The sequence below is a fragment of the Rhinolophus ferrumequinum genome, chromosome 4, assembly GCF_004115265.2.
Source record: "Rhinolophus ferrumequinum isolate MPI-CBG mRhiFer1 chromosome 4, mRhiFer1_v1.p, whole genome shotgun sequence".
Taxonomy (NCBI): Eukaryota; Metazoa; Chordata; class Mammalia; order Chiroptera; family Rhinolophidae; genus Rhinolophus; species Rhinolophus ferrumequinum.
The window spans coordinates 45,004,343-45,026,869 of NC_046287.1; the positions used below are offsets into that span (position 1 = coordinate 45,004,343).

At 35.4% G+C, this 22,527-nt stretch overlaps 1 protein-coding gene and 1 pseudogene across 1 annotated transcript in view; both read left to right on the top strand.

The window, feature by feature from the left end:
- Nucleotides 1-22,527, top strand: part of TM9SF2 (transmembrane 9 superfamily member 2) — a 51,776-nt gene that overhangs the window by 14,927 nt on the left and 14,322 nt on the right. Inside the window, exons 4-10 of the mRNA XM_033104725.1 lie at nucleotides 3,993-4,120; nucleotides 8,834-8,963; nucleotides 10,453-10,577; nucleotides 11,478-11,589; nucleotides 12,770-12,849; nucleotides 13,613-13,721; nucleotides 20,893-21,025. Of these exons, the coding sequence (XP_032960616.1) occupies nucleotides 3,993-4,120; nucleotides 8,834-8,963; nucleotides 10,453-10,577; nucleotides 11,478-11,589; nucleotides 12,770-12,849; nucleotides 13,613-13,721; nucleotides 20,893-21,025 (817 nt within the window). The remainder of the gene's footprint in view (nucleotides 1-3,992; nucleotides 4,121-8,833; nucleotides 8,964-10,452; nucleotides 10,578-11,477; nucleotides 11,590-12,769; nucleotides 12,850-13,612; nucleotides 13,722-20,892; nucleotides 21,026-22,527) is intronic.
- On the top strand, nucleotides 13,802-14,461 carry LOC117021565 (high mobility group protein B3-like; annotated as a pseudogene).

The window sequence follows — 22,527 nt, forward strand, 5'->3', positions numbered from 1 at the left end:
TTAGATTTATTGTTTTAACATATTCTGAACTGCATTTTTCCTTCAACTCTACCTTGGCATCTGTCCACATGAGCACTCCTTTTAATGGCTTGACCCCAAGTTTTATTCCCCAGCCTAATAGCTCCCTCTCTTGGTTTCACATCCTTCTCTTCTATGGCCTGACTGCATGGTTACCTGCCTTCCCTACTTTCTCGCTAAACATCCTTATCTAGCTCCCTTGGCACTTGATTACATTAAGCGTCTGTCCAGCAAATGCCCAAGCCGAGATTAGGTCCACTAGCCCTCTTACTCCCTCCAGCACGGAACTACACTGTGAAGCAGTGCGAGAAAAGACACATAATTGTGCAAGTATAATCCACTACAAGTTTATAGTTTTCAACCATAAGTGTGTCCTCTTAAAATATTCTAACTTGAGATTTTCCACCCTAAAGAGCCCAGTAATTTAAAAAAATTTTTCAATGACAATAAGATTTGAAGTCTAATGGGATAAAGTCACTGGGAAAGGAGGAATTCAAATCTATTGTCATTGAAAATTTATGGACATTGGTAGTGGTGAGTAGGGCAAGCATATTTGTTTGACATCTCCCTGACGTAATATTTTGAAAGACTACTTTGGAAGTTACTGCATTCTTTTTATAGCAGAGGGTGATTTTCAGACATATTTATTAAATTGTACAATTAACTTAAAATGTTCCTAAGGTCTCTCAGCCTCATCTTTCTGTTTATTCCTTGGCCTTGAGAAATAATGGAAGAGGGAAGCACATTAGTAACACCTGCAGTGATCTTGAGAGACAGCATGAGTCTCTAGTAGTAAACAACCCTTAACAGCGGTAAACAGAGGGAAGGCTAGCAAAATATTCAGACCCCGAAGTTTTGTTCCTTTGGGGCAAACTTTAAAGGCAAATTACTTCCTTCGTAAGATCGTACTCAGGGTACATTTATTTGCGTGTGAAGACTATGCCTTGCTCATGCAAAAGACCCTTCTTTTAGGCCTGTGGCTTTTCAGATATAATTTTGTCCTAAGAGTTGAGGTAAAATAGAAGAACAGAGGAGTATTTTAAAATGGAGGAAGGTGTGCACCTAATGTTTTCCATGAGTTTCCTAGAATTTTTTGGGATCAAGATCTGTGCTAACACAAATTCTTTAATCCCTATGCTTAAAGAGACAGAGCAGGTATTTGTTCAGACCAAGACATAGGAAAACAAACATGATGCTCAGATATCACATTTTTTTCCCAAGCCAAAATATTCCTAAGCCAATATTTTGACTTACATTTTCTGCTATTATTCAGTATTAATTTCTTGTTCTTTATTTTTAAAGAATTTTGCCTTATTTTAGATCTGCAGTAAAAAACAATGATAACAACAAAACAGAACCCCAAATCTGTTTTGCCATCTTTTATCTATGGCTTCAGGTGACGCCAGAAAAACAACAGCGTGAGACATTGTGTGTGTTATGTGAAGCTGGAGCCACATTTCATAGGATCATAAAAATCTCATCTCAAGTCTAATCTCTCATATTCACTCAGTGACTCAGTTCACACACCTGTTGAATGCCTTCCATATGCCAGGCACGATGCGAGGTGTGGGGCACAGCAGTGAACAAGACAGGCGGCTCTGCCCTGGTGGACCTTATTTTCTGATGAAGAGGAGGAAACAAAATTATTACTAAAATATATCGTGTATCAATTGCTCATGTAAAAACTATTGAAAATAAATCAGGGAAGGTGGTTGTAGACTTTGTAGATTTAAATAGACGGAGAAAGTCTCACTGAGAAAGTGACATTTGAGCAAAAGCCCCAAAGCAAGGAAGGGGAGTGCGCCATGTGAGTAAGAACGTGTTCTGGGTAAAGAGAGCAGCAATTGTCAGAGTGCCAAGATGTGAGCTTGCCTGGCATATTCAAGTCACAGAAAAAAGTTGGCTCAACTCGAACAGGTGAGCAGGATAGAGAACAGTAGGAATTGATGGCAAAGAAGTAATGGGACCACATCATATAGTGACTCATAAGCCACTGTAAAGACTTTGGCCTACACATCTGAGTGAGATGGTTAGTGGAGAATTATGAGTAGGCTTAGATTTTAACAGAATCACCAGGGTTGTTGTGCTGAGAATGGACCGTGGGAGAGTAGGGGAGAAGCTGGGAGATCTGACCCATTAGGGAGGCTCTTGGAATCATTTGAGATAAGTATGGCCTGATAATGGCTTAGACCATGGGGGTGGGGAGTGGTCAGAATCTCAGAAACTGGCTATACTTTGAAGGTGGGGTCACCAAAACTTGCTGAGGGATGGGATGTGGAGTGTGGAATATCTGTTCTTTAAGATGGGAAAATCTGTGGGAAGAGTAGGTTTGAGAGGAATGGGGAAGAGTTAGTTTGGGACATGGTAAGTGTGAGGTGTTTATTAGGCGTCAAGTAAGGGATGTTGAGTTAACAGTTGAATATATGTGTCTGGAGTTTGGAGGAGAGGTTCAGCCCTAGATAGATATATTTGAGAATCATTAGTGTATAGATGATACGTAAAGCCAGGAATTGATGAGACCCTTAAGGCAGTGGGTATAGATAGTGAAAAGAGAACTCCAAGGACTGAGCCTTGGGACATTTGTTAATAGGTCGGGATGATGAGGAAGACCCCGTAAGGAAACTACCTCTTAGGATTATTGGGAGGGTTGCATGTGGGGACAAGTAAGTGTGTGTTATTGTGATTAAACGTTATCTTTAGGCTTGCTATTGTCCTTACACAATTGACTTGCGTAAACCCAGTGAGCACTGGATTGAGGTGGAAGATTTGCGGCTTTCGGTGTAACAATGTCTGTTTCTGCTTAATTTGTCACTTTCTCTCTGATTCCTTCCTATGTATACTTTTGTTTTTTAATTTCCACTCTTTAAAAGGGAATTTACAAGGTTTATATGAGGTTAAAAATATTAAATAATTGCACAAATATTGCTATAGTTAACAGAAGTAGCAATTCAGCCAGAAGCAAACTCTTGGCTGACAGGTGGCAGCAGTGAGCTACACTTGAAACATTCCGCAGCTGATGCACAGAAACTGGCTTAGGGATTTTAATAATGTACAAAAGAATGGACTAGTTAGAAGTAAAACATATGCAGGTTGGCTTTTTATTTTACCCTGGGTAATGAATTTCAAATTTATTAAGAAGTATATAATTACAGACTACAGATAGTTTAGTAAATTACAGCCTTCAGAACACTAGGAAATATTTTTTATGTTAAGACATAAATGGGTTTTGATAAAGTAAACGTACATTATATAATATGTTGTGAATATCATTATTATTATCCACATGAAATAAGTCCTAGACTCCAAAATTGCAGGAATCCTTAGTTTTTAAAATTTGGTTTAAAAAATAAATCAATTTTTGTTTCAACTTTACTGTTTGTTTCTACTTTATTATTAAATAAGATTCTGAAAATTGACAATTACTTCAAATGTGAATAAAAAGAAATCACATTTACTCTGATTTTAGGCATCTAAATTTGATTACTTGTATCATCACAGTATGTGTTGTTCACTGCTGAATCTCCATCATTTGGCATGTAAGGGGCACTTAACAAATATCCACCAAATGAATATGGACATAAAAACTTGTTTGCTTGTTACTAGAAAGCCTTTAAATCCATAATTTCCAAAATATTATCAGGAGACATTGCTATGGAGAGACTGCTATTCCATTATGTTCTACATGTGGGATTTTTTCCTTCAAGGACTCATTTACATTTAGAAGGTAGGCGGATTGAAATGATAAAAAATAAAAATAAAAAACTTATCAAAAGAAAAATTGATGACAATTTTTTTAAGAAACAGTAAGATTGAAATTTAAATCTGATTGAGCTATGAGCAATTTTAAAATGTTTGCTATCAATATAATGTACTTAAGTAATTAATGAGACCAGTACTTTTACTCTATTTCTGGTATAGGTTTGAAGGAACTGGATATTTTCTCTTAACTTGCTTTCCACTTTATTTTAATACAGTTTACATTTAATAAAAAGGAGACCTGTAAGCTTGTTTGTACAAAAACATACCAGACAGAGAAAGCTGAAGACAAACAAAAGTTAGAATTCTTGAAAAAAAGCATGCTACTGAATTATCAACATCACTGGTAAGATATGAGATTTTGGCTTTTTGGCTTTTTCCTTTTCAAGATGAAACCTGTTTCACTGAATGTATAAATAACTTCATAAACTATAAAATATAGCAAATTAATTGATTTCTCTTTTTTGTTACTAGTATTAACATGAAGTAGTGACTTTCTTGCCAGAGGATTACTAAAGCTGACAGCTTAAAGTGTCATCTTTTAACTGTACTTAGGTCACTGTAATATCTGGTACTTGTTTTGGTACATAGAGCACTTCTTTTATTCACATATAGTTAACAGGAGCATATTTACGCTTTGAGGAAAGTACCTGAGTCAATCTAGACAAATACTTGTTTATTTTATACTTGTAGGCCATGAGAAATACTATTGGAAAACAAAATTTAGCTTTTGTTTGATATTTGATAAATAGAATCTGCTTCAAATAAATACTTTTTTTTGCATAACCTGTTTTTTATTTTATAAACACGTAACATTAACAAGGTTTTTACCAGTGTGTGATGTAGTCAGAAAGCATTTAAAACGCTTCTATTTCTGCTTCCAAATATTCCAAATATACAATATTCAAACAGAATATTAAAAAAGGGTATCAAAAACCCACCTTTTCAAGTATAACCATTATTATTCTTCTAGATGTTTGCCACCAAATGTCTGTATTCTCTTTGGGGGTCATGGCTTATACATGTTGTGCCTCTTCTAAAAAATACAAGGTTCTGGAGGTGAACAGGAAGATTATCTTCGTGTACTTTCTCTTGAATTTTTGTCCTATCAGGTCTCAAATTGACCCGCACCCAGGGAGCTAGGAACCATTGACGCCAGTTTGGACCTGACCAGATCCTGTGGCTCACATACTGTGGTTGGAGCCTCGTTCCTTCTTTCTCTCTCGATTTCTCTCCCTCCTCCCTTCCATACACATAGAACAAAAAAGTCATAGTGAGGGGCAAGTTTGGGTCACATTCCCTTTCATGAGCCGTATAGAAATGAGTTTCCCCATAGCAGGGCTCTGTGAGAAGGAAGGAAACTGGACATTGCGCTTGTGTCAGTTTCTTTCTCATCTGACCCTCAGTGCAAAGAGGAACTTGAAAGTCTCCTCCATCTCCTCATTTCTTTGGTTTCTGCTAAGCCCACAGCTTTTTTCCTCTAAGCTCCTGTGAGAATATTACTTAACTGCTGAATTGATGTAACTTGGGATACATTTGTTTATTCATAAGTAATTGAAATTTCCCTTGTATTCTCTTTGCTTTAAATTGTTCTTTACAGCCTTCAAAATCACATTTATAGCTCAGTTCTTACATGCACATATTAACCCCATTCACCTCCATTTTCTCTAACAACTGCTCATTTGTTGATCAAATGAAAGAATGACCTTGAAGGCCTACTCGTGATTTTTAGCTATCTCTTCTATCTTCAGCTCTTAGAATACTGTTTAAAGTCTTGCTCGTAAAGGTAATAGAAGCAGCTCTTCTTCAGTAACTTTCTTCCAGTAAAGTACTTAGAAATATTTTTAACTAATTTATGATGCAGTTAACACAGGTACTATTTTGATGCCAAGATAACAGGGATAAATAATTTAAAATGGTTTACAAAGTTAGAAAGTACTGGGTAGTAAAATTTACTAAACAGTTTATGATAAATGTATCGATTGAAACTTAAACTATTCTGCCTTAAAAAAAATAAACTGAAAGAATGCTGGTAAATAATGATTTTGTAGTTGAATCTGAAAAGTGCATGATTTCAAGTCTGAATCCATTAACAAAAACTCTTAAGCCGTATCACAAATATATAGTCTGGTAATTCTAGACGGTGGGCTTTAGTCCTTAAATCAGTTCATTAACACATTTGGCAAATATTGATTCACACTGATAAATTTATTTGAATTATTAGTTGAATATATTTCTGTCCTTGACTTATTTCAGAAAGTTTTTACTGTGTAACTTGATTTTGAGCATAGATGGCAGAGTTAACAGAGATATAATAAAATAGCACGGACCTTGAGAAATCTGAAAGATCTTTAAAAATGTGTTCTTTTATGAAATTTTGAATGTAGCATGTCTTGTTAACCTTTGCACTGAGATATTTTGGGGAGAGCATAATCATTTTCTAAATTATAAAGCAATATATACATGCCCGTGAAAAAACATAAGCAGTACAGGAAAATATCAAATAAAAAGTAAGAATCTCCTACCACCCTCAGCTTCTTTAATCATGTTCTCCGGAGGTAGCACTATTATTTCTTATGTATGTTTCCAGGTTTTCTATACATATGCAGGCGTAGGAAAGGATGTGTGCCTTTTAAAAATAACACACCCAAAACAATTGTACACATTCTGCAACTTGCTTGTTTCATTTAAGAAAATAACGGGCATTTTTCCATGTAAAACACAGCTGTAGATCTATCTATATCTTTTCATAGTCATACAGCATTCCATTGTATGAATGAGCCATAATTTTTCCCCATTACATTTTAACCATACTACCTTTTGAATTATTAAAATGACTGAATGTTAGTTAATGCACCAACTTATTCTCATTATAGAGAATAGTCAGTTAATTAACAATAATTTTCTTACCTAAATTGATGAATACTTTTAGTTCTCATTTGGGAATTTAGAACATAATTTGAGAATCTTTTTTGCTTATTCTGTAAGGAACCTAAGTTACTTCTTTGATTTGAGACTGACTAGTGTTTTGATGCCATCACCAAACGCTTGCATTCCTTTCAACTATACATGGTTTGTGATTATACTTCTTGCCTGTGTTTCTAAATCTTTGTGACATTTTATTTATAAAAGTATAAGTCTTTAACTGGATATCAGAGTACTTAAATTTTCTTAGTATCATAGAACCACTGAACTGTAGCTTGGACAGAAAAGGGTCTTTGAAGATATTTTATCCTAGTGAATTCTTATCCTGGATCCCACCAAGCTAGCAAGGGGGAATGATGTATTATTTTCAACAATTCAAAATCCTAACAGATAGTGTAAATTTATTCATGTTAAAACTACATAGAATTACCTAAATGCCAAGTTTCTTTGCTTTTGGCTGCAATTTTCTGAGTGTATTGTGGCAACATGGGTTATTCCATTCTGATCTGAAATTCTGGGAGTTTAATTTATTTATTAGGAAAATGAGTTATTAATAAATGAAGCTTCATTAATAGAAGTGTTTCAAATAGAGTCCATAAAGGGTAGAGGGAAATAATGGAAAGGAGTTCTTAATGGTAAAAAATTGTGGCCAGTTATTCAACTTTTATTCTTTGAGTCCTCTTCTTATCCTCTCTTTCACTATATCACATTGAAAATATTATATTTAATATTTTTGTGTTATAAATTGAAGTAGCTTCTACTCCCTAACTTAGCAAGGCGGTAATCGAAAATTATACTCTTTAAATTTTCTTACATTTATTTCCAAGGGTTTGTTTTGTTTTTTTAATGCTTCCTATTACCAGGAAAAGGTTATGGAGTCAAGACATTATATAAATGATAAATTTAAGATGTTTGCTTTTAAAAAAACCTAATTGCCCCCTAATTTCTCATTACGTAACCAGCACTATAATTCTTATGTAGTACTTTCTTTGTTATGATAGCATAAAGGTATTATACTTCACATATTGCTAGTTTATATTCATTGATTGCACTTTATTCTCTAAAATATTAAAACAATTAACTAATATTTTAGGCCTCCAGAAAATCTGAATTATTTATATAGCATTACTTTCATGCTTCTAATATTTTATAGTTTTTTTCATGGAAACCACTAGCCTGCTGGTTATAATAATAAGCAACTTAATAGTTAAGGTGATTCTAAAATTTGGTACATTGGGTACTATTAAATAGCATTTAAATGTGACGAGACATGTTTTATTAGGTCATTAATGTACATCTCGGGTGACTATAAAATCATAATTTTACTTCCTAAGGCATATATTAATTAACAAATAAAACATGCCCTGGAGTGTAGTCTTATGACTGTAATACAGCTAGTATATTTTTAGTAATTTTTTTTTTATTTGTATCCCGCAGAGTGCTCTGGGCATAGGGGACCACATGCTCGGACTTTAATGTAGTTGTATGGAGCTACAGAACTTTATTTTTTACTTTATCCTGTTTTGTTTTTTAAAAAAAATCCTTTTCACAATACAACTTGAAATACTTGTTTCTGTAGCTTTATTGCAGTATTTCTTTTACACATAAATTGTATTTAGAGTTTTGATAAATAATACTATAGTGTTTACTTTTTTACCTGTCCGTAAATCGAATGTTTTCCCATATCTTGGAATTATATTCTCCTTTTTATTGAATTGCTGAGTAATAAAAGACATTTGCATCTATACTGTTACATAAAGTGTTCCCAAAGAACTAGATGTATTGATTTGTACCTATATAGCGCTCTTGAGTGTACTGCTAAAAAATTATACTTAGGTGTCTAGATAATGATATTGTTAAATTAGCAATTGCAATAAATTAATTAATAAACTCCCTTTCCTACATAGATTTATAGTTTCCGCTGTAAAGCTTTTTCCTTCAGTGCAGTGTATCAGATATTAGCATAATGCCATTACTTATGAGATACCACATTTCATTAAAATTCTTTGGTTGTAGTTTTGACATTGTAAGGCATGTATAGACATTTAAATTTAAAAAATGATGACATGTATTTGGGCAGTAATTCTTAGTAATGTTTGGTGATTTTTAACTTGACTTTTATTTCTGTGAATAGGATTGTGGACAATATGCCTGTAACATGGTGTTATGATGTTGAAGATGGTCAGAGGTTCTGTAATCCTGGGTTTCCTATTGGCTGTTACATTACAGATAAAGGCCGTGCCAAAGATGCCTGTGTTATTAGTGTAAGTTTGTGACAAACTATGCTTTTTGAAATACTGTTTTTTGGTAGACGTGTTCAGTTTTCACCCAGACAAAAATTGTTGTATTCATCAATTGAGTACAATTCAGATGTTCTGAAGTACAACTACTGAAATCTTAAGCCTAAACCAGATTAACAGTGTACAAATTTAACTCTAGAATTAAAATAATTCAGATTCAGTTCAATATTTACTGAGAGTGTCTATTATATGCTAAGCACTGTAGTAAGGGCTGGGACATTGTATGTTCTGACTCTGTTAAAATTAGATTCATAAATCTTACATATAAAAATATGTAAACAGTGGAGTGCCAAAAGGATCTCATTGTAAATCCATGAAATTCGTATTGCACATTTAAGTCCATAAAATACCCTGTTTCCCTGAAAATAAGACCATGCCAGACAATCAAGCTCTAATGAGTCTTTTGGAGCAAAAATTAATATAAGACCTAGTATTATATTATATTGTATTATATCATATATATCACATCACATCATCACATCATACCAGCTCTTATAGTAAAATAAGAGTGGCTCTTATATTAAGTTTTGCTCCAAAAGACGTATTAGAACTGATTGTCCAGCTAGGTCTTATTTTCGGGGAAACACGTATTTTATTGTATTGCCAAAGTTTAGTATTATATATATTTTTAAAAAGGTATCTGTCTTTGGGACCATACTTTTATATTTAAACACAGAATAATAAAGTGAAGACATTAACTAGACGGTGATTAAAGTTTGGGGGAATATATATTAAATTTTATGTAGTCAGGTCACACCGATTTAACGTCTTAATTAATATGACCTGGTAGTAGAAGTTAGCATGAACTTGCTCATGAAACTGGTTATAACGGTTAATGCTTTTATGAGAGTTAACCAGAGACACTTGAATAATTTAGGTTATTAGTTTAGTCTAAAGTTATAAACTTCCATAGAGGAAAAGTGTTAGAATGTATAAGATTTAGCATGCTCATAGCATGTAATATTTTAAAATTTATTTTGTTTGTAAGAGAAAAGCTAGAAAATATTAGATGTGTTTTTTTTAAATAGGCACTTAAGTTTTATGTAAGAATTAAAGCATTAAAGAAGCATAATTTGTATTTCTGCCAATTAGTTTTGGCTTATAATCTTAAAATTTAAACATTTTTGGGGCGGCCGGATGGCTCAGTTGGTTAGAACGCGAGCTCTGAGCGACAGGGTTGCCGGTTCAAGTCCCACATGGGCCAGTGAGCTGCACCCTCCACGACTAGATTGAAGGACAACGACTTGGAGCTGTGGGCCTTGGAGAAACACACTGTTCCCTAATGTTCCCCAATAAAAATATTTTTTAAAAAAACTTAAACATTTTTATGGGTAAGGATTAAAATCCTATCCAAGCTTGAATTTTTCTACTTGTTGCGACTCATTTTAAAGTCTTATGTTTTGACTCTTGTATAGCCAGTTTTCTGCCTTTAACTTTAAGTTCTGCTCCATAGTCAGAATTCCATGAAAGGGATACATTTTATATCTTCAACCATGTTGACATCACGATACACTATCATGTTGTTGAAACTGGATCCATGGGAGCAAGATTAGTGGCTGCTAAACTTGAACCAAAAAGGTAACTATACAAACAGATAAGAAGTAAATAAATATAAGTGAAGTTTAGGCTGTAGGAATAAATATTTGGGGCCTAATTAACTTTTTCCTTAATCAGTACTTTAACATATAATCTGGTATTTCAGGATTGATTTTACTAAAACTCCCTTTAGCATGATTTGTTACTAAGTTATGGGTTGTCCAGAAAACCCACACAAATATTTTTTTCCTGTCATGGCAAAGTGGTAAAGCCAAGGCACCTTTTTGTTTGGTTTTTCAGTTAGGAAGTTTGGACAGCTTTTCCATGTCAGCTTGGAAAGGTGGTTGGAACAGTGGAAAAGCATTGCCTCAGATATTTGCAACTTGACCGCCTAACAGGCCCAAATGAGCTAATTAGTGCTGTCATTTTGAAAATCTTCATGCAGTGTTAGATGTCAGTATGTGACAAGTCATTGAACGGGTATCTCTTTAGGCTATCAATTTTTAGTGTGAAAGTACCTATCAGTTATTTGTGAGATCCTTTTTTGATTGAGTATTCCATTTTTTCTGTGACTCCTTTCTCCCCATTGAATTAGCCAATTTCTCATGCCACTGGTTTAAAGAAATGCATTCCATAATAAGATGGCAGTTAATTTAAATTCCCTCTGTGTTTTTTTTTATTTTTTTAAGATTAGTTAATGCTTTTTAAGTACACTGTTTTCAAAAGTTTGTTTCTAATTTTGAGTAATAATTTGTACTCATTCTTACAACTAAGCCCATTATTTATACAAAGTAAATATTTGTATTAATATTAAGTGTGACATGAATAATTTCACCTTTGGCTATCAGTAACATTGTGAAATATGTACAGAATCTCAAACCTTTACCCCATTTTTTTAAACAATATTTTATCAGCATCTTGCCAAAATGTTTCTTCCCACAGCTTCAAACATACCCATATAGATAAACCGGACTGCTCTGGACCCCCGATGGATATAAGTAACAAAGCTTCTGGGGAGATCAAAATTGCCTATACTTATTCTGTTAGCTTTGAGGTGAGTTTGTTTTTATCTTTAGTATAACTCAGAAATTGATTTTAAATGCATACTACTTAAACTTATCAAAAATATTAATGATTAAGCTTGTCAGATAAGTTTTTTTTGTTTAGTAAAGTTTTTTTTTTTAATTAAAGTTTATTGGGGTGACAGTTGTTAGTAAAGTTACATAGATTTCAGGTGTACACTTCTGTAATACATAAATAGATACGTTTTTAATGAGCTTATTTTTGGAATAGTTTGTCAGTGCATCAGGCAACATAATCACATGTGAAATTAAGTCTTCATTTAAATAAGAAATACAGGAAATCGGAGAACTGAGACTGATTAAGTGTTAAGCCATAAGCGATACATGTAAGACAAAAGGTAGAAAATAGACTTAGAGGATGGTATGAACATATCAAAGATATATGCAACAAGCATTTGGGAAAACAACACCATTTTTAAAAATCTGGATTTGAGTATAAACTTAAATGGAGAGTTTCTTGATGGTAGGTGATTTATATAGGTTCTTAGGGAATTCAAGGGAAGGTTTTCATTAAAGGAGAAGTTTCTTAGGAGGAAAGTAAAAGTTCATTTTATGAGAATCTTAGGCAGTATTCCACCTCTATTTTTAATAAACTACCGTGGCAATCTAATATAGTTGTGACATTTACTATCCCCATATAGTGTATAATTTTGCAAGCCTAGTGCAATAAGTAATAATATGTTTCTTTCTAGGTGTTAAGAACTCAGTGTAGGTAACATCTGCCAGATGTTCAGTGTACCTAGGTTATGACTCTGGTCTGGTTAAGTGTCTCATAGGTATAGATAGATGGCGTCAAAGCAAATAAGTTATTCTGCTCAATCTTCTCAAAAAATTAAATATATAGCTCTAAAATTTGACATCTAAAATAAACCCTTACTATTTAAAATTTAAAGAAATACTTAAAAAACAAGTAGTTACCTTTAGGAACTCTTACTGTGTTTTATTTACTGTTTAATCTCATCCTGATTTTCCTGAGACTTGAGTAAATTGAAACTCCCAGAATCTCATGACTAACCCAAGTTATAATAATGAGAAATTGCATTTGTTGACTGAATGGAAGGTCAAGCTGTGAATGGAAATTTTTAGATTCTTAATATACCCTGTCAGCAAATGCTTAAAGAGTTTTGTTTGTTTTGTTTTTAATCCGTCTAGGAAAATAAAGAGGTCAGATGGGCATCTAGATGGGACTATATTCTGGAATCTATGCCTCATACCCATATTCAGTGGTTTAGGTAAGACTAAGATTAATCTGCTTTATGCTCTGTACTATTCTGCTGTGTGCCTTTGAATATCTCATTCACTCTCTAATCCCTTCCAGTTACTTGAAAATCTGACCTTTTGAATCAGAGGTGGGTTCAATCCTGGCTTTAAGTCACTGGTTGTGAATCAGGCCAGGTCACTCAATTTTTCAGAGTCCATTTCTTTATCTAGAAATACCTGCCTCATAGGACTGTTCTGAGGATCAAAGGAGATAATGAAGCAGAGCATGTGAGCACCTTACCTGCCATGGAAGAAGGCTCAGTAAACAAGCTGCTGCTGCTGTGACTATTTTTCATTTTCTCTTAAACGCGTTACTCAAAACTTTTATCTAGAAAGCTGTTCATGGTACCATTACTCTCCTTTTCCAACTTTGCTGAACTATCCTTTTGACACTCTTTAATTTACTGAGTAAATTTGTTCTTCAGTAAATTTCTTGAGGGACACATCAGTCCTTTGTTGATTCTTGCAGCTTGAATTGCACTGATTTGGGCATAGTAGTTATTTAATAGTATTGACCGTGGACAAAAAATAATTCCAGTTCTCAACAGACCACAAAACTATAAGTATATAGAGTTATGTTTCCACTAGAAGGACATGTGGCAGAACACGGTTCATTGAATTTGTTGGATTTTAGGTCAAGTTTTGATTTCGAAAAATGCTATTTTAATGTTACTCAGTAAATCGTTTTTAAAAAGATTAAGCTACAGATTAATCCTGACCTGCTCATTTCTATAGCATCATGAATTCCCTGGTCATTGTCCTCTTCTTGTCTGGAATGGTCGCTATGATTATGCTACGGACACTGCATAAAGATATTGCCAGATATAATCAGATGGATTCTACGGTGAGTGAAACATTTGTTCTTTGATCTTCCAAGAATAGTCTTTATTTTTTCTTTGGAAAAGGTTTAAATAATAACTTTAGGCAGATTCTGCTTTTAAAACATTCTTCTCAAAGATTATCCTGAATTTGAGACTAGCAAACAATACAGTCAAGGTGGCTAAAGGTGATCCAAAGAAACCAAAGGGCAAGGTGTCTGCTTATGCCTTCTTTGTGCAGATGTTCAGACAGGAACATAGGAAGAAAGTCTCTGTCAATTTTTGAGAATTTTCCACGAAGCTCTCTGAGCGGTGGAAGACAATGTCTGGGAAAGAGAAGTCTAAATTTGATGAAATGGCAAAGGCAGATAAAGTACACTATGATCGGGAAATGAAGGATTATGAATCAGCTAAGGGAGAAAAGAAGGACCCTAATGCCCCCAAAAGAACACCGTCTGGATTCTTCCTGTTCTGTTCAGAATTCCGCCTTCAGATCAAATCCACAAACCCCAGCTTCTCTGTTGGAGATTTGGCAAAGAAGCTGGGCAAGATGTGGAAAAACTTAAGTGACAGTGAAAAGCAGTCTTCCCTCAATAAGATGGCAGAGCGGAGGGAGAAGTATGAGAAGGCTGTTGCGGACTCGAAGGCTAAAGGAAAGTTTGATGGCACAGAGGGTCCCACTGAAGTTGCCTGGAAGGAGGAAGAAGACAAGCATGGCGGGGGACGAGGAAGAGTACGAAGACACTGTTCATGTGTCGCCTTGTGAAGACCTTAGAGTAGGGGAGCGCCGTCACTGACACAGCTCTTACCCTCATTGAGGTTAAGCACACAGCTGGTCATGGTCATACAGCAGAAGTCTGCGTGCGCTCTAGAAATTGTCAGTGGTTTACGTGAAGTGCCGTGGCTGTCTGTAGCACCCGGAAACGGTATCAAAGTTGTACATAGTTCCAAATATTTCAAAGGAAAAGGCTATCCTGTTCTCCTCACTCTATGCCCTTTGCCGTTGGTGTGACAAGGCATTTAAAGATGTTTCTGGCATTTTCTTTTTTTAATCCATAAGGTGGTGCTAACTATATGGTTATTGGTTAGAAATCCTGAGTTATCAACTGTACATATCTATAGTTTGTAAAAAGAATAAAATAACCGAGACAAGCTCTTGATGCTCCTCGCTTGGCGTTGAGGCTGTGGGGGAGACGCCTTTTGGAGGGGCCGTAGCTCAGGGCGTGCACTGAGGCTGGACCTCTGGACTCTGCCGTGGGCATCCGTTTAGCTTCACGTTGTCTTGTTTTTGTATATAGTGACATAACGTTCTGTTGCTATTGTTAGCTGTGGAAAGGGGGGGCAGCTGGCATGAGAAGTGTTTAGATCATTTTTAGTTAAGTGCGGTAGTTTTAAATTGTTTGTTTTTTAAACAAACTGCAGAACTCTTGTCAGCAAAACGAAGAGCTACTGCATCAGTGAAAGTTCAGGAACCTTCTATACTAAACACGGTTTGCAACATTTTGTTATTTTTTGTATTTAGAATGCCGGAATGTCTTTGAAGTTAAATAAACAGTATTACATTGGGGGAAAAAAAGTTACCCTGAACTTACATTTTCAAGTAAGAAAATGTTCCTTAAGAATTGGTGTGCTGCAGAAACTGAGTCACCACAGCACTCAGCGCTGAGCTGTTCACAGCCTCGTCTATCAGTGGACTGTGGAGAGTGCTGGCTGTAGGTGCACAGCTCCCGCTCTTCCTCTTTGTTCATTTACCTCAATCAGAGTCTCCAGCGTACACCCAGGTTGTGAAACAGCAAACTTGAGCAGAATAATTCTCAAGCAATTTATATTTGTGTGTATATTTAATTTTCTAAAATGAATTTTAACTGAATTTGTATCATTTCAACCCTTTGGTATACTCAAAAGTAATTTAATATCCCAACCTCATTTATTCTCAAACATTTTAAGTCACATAATGTTACACATTTTATACTTTTTTAGTTCATACTAGCAGCTCTTTTACAAAATTTCCGCAAGAATCACAGTGACTTGTAATAAATACAAAAATACAAAGTACAGCTTCTTAGCCTTTTCCCCTCAACCTTTTTATCCTATTCTAATTTTGAAAAGAACATAATAATGTTCATAAGCTTTTTAGCTCTTCTGTACAATTCTTTTCCATGGTTTTTACTTATTTTTTTAAAAAGATTTTTATTAAGGTACAGCCAGCATACAATATTTATTAGTTTCAGGTATACACTATAGTTTTTCAACATTTATACACCTAAAGAAATGATCACCGTGATAAGTCCAGCAACCATGTGACGCCATACCACACTATCACAATATTCTTGACTGTATTCCCTATGCTGTAAAGTACATCCCCATGACTATTTGTCTTATTCCTGGAAATTTGGACCTTTTATTCCCCCTCACCTTTTCACCCCCTTTTTAAAATTTTTCAATTACAGTTGACATTCAATGTTTTTTATTGATTGTTTTATTAAATATCCAGATAATTTCAAGATACTCTGTTTATAATTGGCAATTACAAATAATTGCTGACTTAACGAAGTTTTTTTTCTTAATTTGTACACAGGTGTGTCATGGGATATGGACCAGGGCAACCTGCTTTCACTCTTGCTCTCATTCTTTTCCTCCCTTCAGTTTCTAACTGTAGCCTTCAGAGCAAATCTGTTCAAATATAAGTTAGATCGTTTCAGTCCCGATCACAGCCCCCCAGTGGCTTCCCGTTTTTCTCAGCGTGAAAGCCGGAGTCTTTACAATGGTCCAGAAGGCTCTGCAGCACCTGCCTCCTGCAGCTCTGCTCCAGCCGCCTTGGCCACCCTGCTGCTCCTCAGACATGTCCAGTGTTCCCACCTCAAGGCCTGCACACTTGCTTTTTTTCCTACTCAAATGTTCCTCCCTCAGATGTTTATATGGCGAGCTCCCTTACCTTCTTCCCAGCAAGACCTTCCTGAGACCATTCCATTAAAGTGATATCCTCTCCCCCCACATAACACACCCATACTTCCTAATTTTTCTCTGTAGCACTTGCACCATCTAATGTACTATATATTTTATTTACTTACTTTGTTTATTGTCTGCCTTCCCAATGAGAACACGTACTGAGGAGAAGAGGGATTTTTCTGTTACACCCACTGTAGTGTCTCTGGTGTTTTGAACAGTGCTGAGCATGTACTTGGTTCTCAATAAATATTTGTTCAATGAATGAATTAGGCTTTTACATACCAGATTTGTGCCGTAAGAAATGTAGATATATGGATTCCCACTCCACTACACCCCCCACTCCCAAAAATAGTTAGCTAAGGCCAGAGGAGGAAGCAATGAAGGCATGAGAGTTTAAAGTTATCCTTTGGGTCAATGCTTAGATAGAGTCTTTAACCAATTGGGAAACTAGACTTTGTGGGTCATTAGTGAGGGAGCTGAACTTCAGTCTCCTCCTACATCGAGCCTGGATTCTTGAAGGAAGGCAAACTGATTCTAGGTTTGTAAGTACCTTCTGATTCTTGGCAGGCTCAAGTAGAAATTCTCTGAAGAAAAGTCTCCCAGATTTAGCTTTTCAGGATTCGTCCAATTTAAGATCAATAAAATATGATCTATTAGCAGAAGTTCACAAAAAATTATAATAAAAAACAGATTTAGACACCACCCCCCCCCCCCGTCAGAGATTTCAGATACTAGAACTATACTAGTTACAGAGTATATAGTTTTATACTAGTTACAGAGTATAAAATATATGAAAAAGTAACAGCTAGGAGTTTTCCAAAACAGATGAAAGATAATAATCCATTTATAAAGAAAACAGAGTATATTTCTAGCAGAATAAATAAAAAGAAATCCACACCTAGATCAACTGTCCAAAACATAGAACATCAGAGAAAAGAGATCTTAGAATCAACCAGAGGAAAAAAGACAGCGTCTGCAAAGAAAAAACAAATTAGTAATGGAAGCTCAAAGACAAAATAATATCTTTAAATTGGTGGGATAAATTAACACTTTACATAGAATCATGTATCTACTATCTTTCAAGAATAAAGGTGAAATACCTTTTTCAGATTAACAAAACAGTTGACCACAAACAGACCTTCACTGAAGGAATTTCTATAGAAGTAATTTAGCAGAAGATAAATGCATAAAAACCAATCCTAAAGAGAGATTTAGAAGAATTGGTGAATCAAAAAATTCCAAGTAAGCATTTTGTGAATATGATAATGAGTCTAAAATTGGAGGTTAACGAAAGTATCAACAAAGAAAAAACAGATTGAATGCATGCTATCAGATAAGTGAGTGGTTGTCTGGGGGAAAAAAAGGTAGAGTCCAACTTTACTCCTTTCGATGAAATGATTAATGCTTTAAATTAAAATGTGGAATTATAAAACCCTAGGAAAATACATGGTAAGTTATTTTTAAATCTTGGAGGAGGATAGAAGTTTATTAGTGTGACAGAGAGCCAGAAGCCATAAAAGAAATGATTGCTCTGTGATTACTACATTAAAAAAAAATCTTACTAGATTTACAAAAAATACCACTAAGTAAAAAGATAAAAGTCAAATTGGAAAACACTTTATCACCTGTCACAAATTATTAAATTCCTCAATAAATAAAGAAATCCTAGAATTATTAAGAAAACAGTCAACAATCCAATAAGAAACTGAGCACGGTACATGAAAAAAGCACATAAAAAAGAAATACAAATGGTTCTGAAACATGTAAAAAGATGCAACGTTATTCGTAATAAGAGAAATGCAAACTAAAACTGCAGTGCAAGCTTGTTCATCTGGTACACTGGCGGAAATTAAAATGATATGATGATGTGTGATGTGTTGGGGGATTGAGGACATGAGCACTTTGGTACATACTATGAGCATGTAAATTGGTGTACTCAAGGAAGGCAAGTTGGCAATATTAGTTTATGATTTTGTTTGACCCAACAATTCCATTCCTAGAAACTAATCTGGATTGGATGGAATTTATTGTTCTTATTTTTTGTCTTAACACAATAACTATGTGTTGTTTATAATAGCAGAAGATTTTAAGAAACCCAGATACTCATCAGAGGACTGAATTTAATAATTATGGAATATCCATACAGTGGAATACTGTGTAATTATTAAAAAGAATGAGGCAACTCTGTATATACAAATGTAGAAGCACCTCCATGATATTGTTATATTAAAAAACAAGGTATGAAATGATGTAGTATACTACCATTTGGGCAAAAAAAGAAAACGTACGTATATATGCATTCGCTTGTGTATAGGTAGTATATCTCTGCAAGGATAATAAAAAACTAGTCATGTTTGTCCAAAGAAAAGGGACCTGGTTCTCTATGGGAAACTTAGTTTTCACTTGCATCCTTTGAATTTTTTAGTACTAATTCAATAAAAAAGTAAGAAACGGTCCCTTGTCTATCCAATACTGCCTCACCTAAAAAAAGGGTTCATATACTCTTCCCCTCGTACTTTATGTGTATTATTAAATTTATTGGGGTGACCCCACACTTTTAACAGACATTCACCAAAGCAAGGAGTTTAGTATCCCTATTACCCCGTTTGTTTTATCTATAGAATCTTACCTACTCCCCCCCCTCAATTATTTTGAAGTCAATCCCAAGTACAATGTTAATTTAATCCACTTAGAGCCCATGTAATTTTAATACAACTTCACTTTGTACATTCATTGTAAATGAGCAAGTAAAGTCTAATTCCCAGTGTATGTTTAAATATTTCGTACCAGTGGAAGGACATACTTTGACTTTTACTATTGTCTTGTAAATTAGCCATTGTATAAGCAGGCTTAGTACCTACATGATATTTTCTGTGTTTCAAATTTCATTTGGTTTATATTTGCTAAAAATATGTGTAAATGTAATGTATTAGCAATAGCATTATCTACTGTTTGCAAAGAGAGAAGTTTGAATGGGAATTGGGCAGAGATACACTGGAGGAAATGTTAAGAGAGAAGGCTGAAAAAGTAGTAGGGGCCAGATTCTGAAGGACTTGTAAGCCACGCATACAGTTTGAAGGTCATTGAGAAGCTGTTGAAGAATTTTAAGCAGCTGTGACATGGCCAAATTTGTGTCTTAGTAAAAATCACTTTAAATGCGATGTGGAGAATCGTTTAGAGCAGGGCAAGATAAGAGGTATAGAACCAGCCAGAAGATGTTTGAGAACTGACAGAGATGGGATGGTGGCAGGGAAGAAGGAAGAAGTAGATAGATCGCGACAGAGGGTGTTTAGAAGATGGGATGGAATCCTAATCGACTGGTTGAGTGGAAAGGTTGGAAGAGGGAGAAAAGTCAGGGAATGACCCCATGTTTCTGCTCCCAGCCACCTGATTGGTACAGGGCCCTTCTGGTTGCTGTATTGAGTATTAGCTGAATGGAGAGACGAGGGCAAAAACAGAGACCGGTTTAGAGTATATTGCAATAGCCAGATGGGAGGTGACCCCTTGAACCAGGGGCCAGGGGTGGGTCCTGTGGTTACATTTTGGAGGTCGCGCTATAGGATTTGTTAGGTGATTATATTTGAAGTGTGAAAAAAAAAGGAGGAATCAAGGATTACCCCAAGGTTTTGGGGACTGAGCAACTGGCAGGATGGAGTTTTTATCTACTGGGGAAGATTGCAGGAAGAGCAGATGTAGGTGAGGAGAGAGAATCAGTTCAGATGTGCATAATTCTATTGGAGATGTCCATTAAACAGTGAAGTGGAACTGAAGCGTTGTATACATGTGTCTGGAGATCAAGGGCCCAATTTGGGCTGGTAACACAAACTTACTAATATTTTCACAGCCAAGCCTACTGTGCCAGCAAAGTAGCTATGAGACCTAACACCATTTGCTTATTTTGAAGATTAATAAATGTCGGTTGAAAAGGATAGAGTGTGATTAAAAATTAAGATATCAAGTTGTATTATAAAGCTTAGAACTAGGTAGGCATCACATAATTTGTATTTCTTTTAAAGTTTCTCAATGACTATATTTATAGACTTTAACACACAACATTCCTTTAAAAACAATTCAGGAAGACTACATAAAGCTCTATGAGTCAAGCTTTACACTTCAAAATTGAAATAAATATTAAGAATTACAAGTTTTTAAAAATATTTTTATATCAGCATATTCAACAATGAATAAAGTGTCTAGTTGTCTTGGTGCTATCATGTGACAATTAAACGATTTCATTCCCTTTTTTAGGAGGATGCCCAGGAAGAATTTGGCTGGAAATTAGTTCATGGTGATATATTCCGTCCTCCACGAAAAGGGATGCTGCTATCTGTCTTTCTAGGATCGGGGGCACAGATTTTAATTATGACTTTTGTGACTCTGTGTAAGTATCAAGTGAAAATTAAGTAGAAAATACTTTTTTCTAAGTAATTATTTGAAAACCAGTTTTCCTAAGTGAAGGTAGCTAGGCTAGGTTGTCTCAAGCGTCCTTTTGGCATTCATGTCTGCGTGCTCTGGCTATGTGTGACTTGGGTGGGATTAGCTGACTCTTCATATCTCTCTTCAGCTGTGTAGAGACCCAGCCTTTGTTCTGACAGCACTGGAGCTGGAGATGACGAAAGACAATCTGGATCTGTGTGGCCTGGAAACAGGGTCACGCAGGGTGACGATCCCAGCCCGCCGGGAACAGTATGATGGGATCCAAGACATTGGCTTCCACTGAGAGGACGAAAAGGAAAAGAAGGGGCGGGGGAGGAAGCTTGTGGTACACCTTTCTCATCTTGGAAGGATTTAGGAAGCCAGAGCTCTTTCTTTCCTAGCAGTGTTTAGGAAAGATCTTATGCAAAAAAATATCTCCTCCTTGTGCCTCCTGAAACCTTCGGGAGTTTTACCTAAAATTTTTCAATTGGGACAGTCTTTTCTTTTTTTAAATAGACCACCTTTAGAGGTGTTGCTTGGCCACAGGAGTGGTTCTGAGACTACTGCCTGGGGTTACATTATTTCCATGGTCTTCCAGCCTTCCTAATTGTAAGAGTTACAATTTAAAAAGTGTTTATGAATAGGATTTTCTAAATTTTGCATTTTTCTTATGTTTCCTTTACTGATGAACAGTAGCAAATGAATATTATTAGAAGAATTCAGAAACCACTGACCTTAAAGCTTTTTAGTGAACATTTGTTCTTAATGTTCTATGCATGTTAAATATATAATACTAGTTTCTGTTAGTAAAATTGCTCCAAATTTTTATGATGGAATTAACTATATAAATGGTTTACAAAGAGAATTGTTATTTCCAAATGTCTGACACCTGAATAAGTTTGGGAAACTTATTAAGATTTACACCTCCAGGCTCAGTTTGAAGACTAACTTGAAGATTACTAGAATATATATCGTTATCTACTTAGCTAAGGAGATGCAGCTGTGGTGTGTAGGGCTACAGTTTATAAGTATATTATACTCGAGGGTAGGTCGGGAGAAGTCATCATGAAAGACATCTGGACTCAGCTTAGATAGCATGAAGGCAATAGAGAGCCAGGGTGGAGTTAGAGCAGAATCGATGCTTGAAGATGAAATTCTGCTTTATAGTTTTATCCAGAGCTGCCTTCTGCCACCATCTGGCCTTTGTTGGGGTCAGCTAGGAAGTGAACTTAGGAGGAAGGAAAGTTTTGGAGAGCCTAGGTTAGGAAGTGATAGGGGTCATTTTCCTTAAATGCTTGAATATGAACTTTCTGCTTCAGAAAGTCCGTCTCTCAGTCCTGCGGGGGAATTGGAGAGGGTGTATCTTAGCTGAAATTCTGGTAGATCTTTTCAAGTTACCCTGATCGTTTTCTTGCTTTCTTGCGAATCGTGAGTTTCTCTTCTTGCCCTTCAGCGGGTGCTGACGGG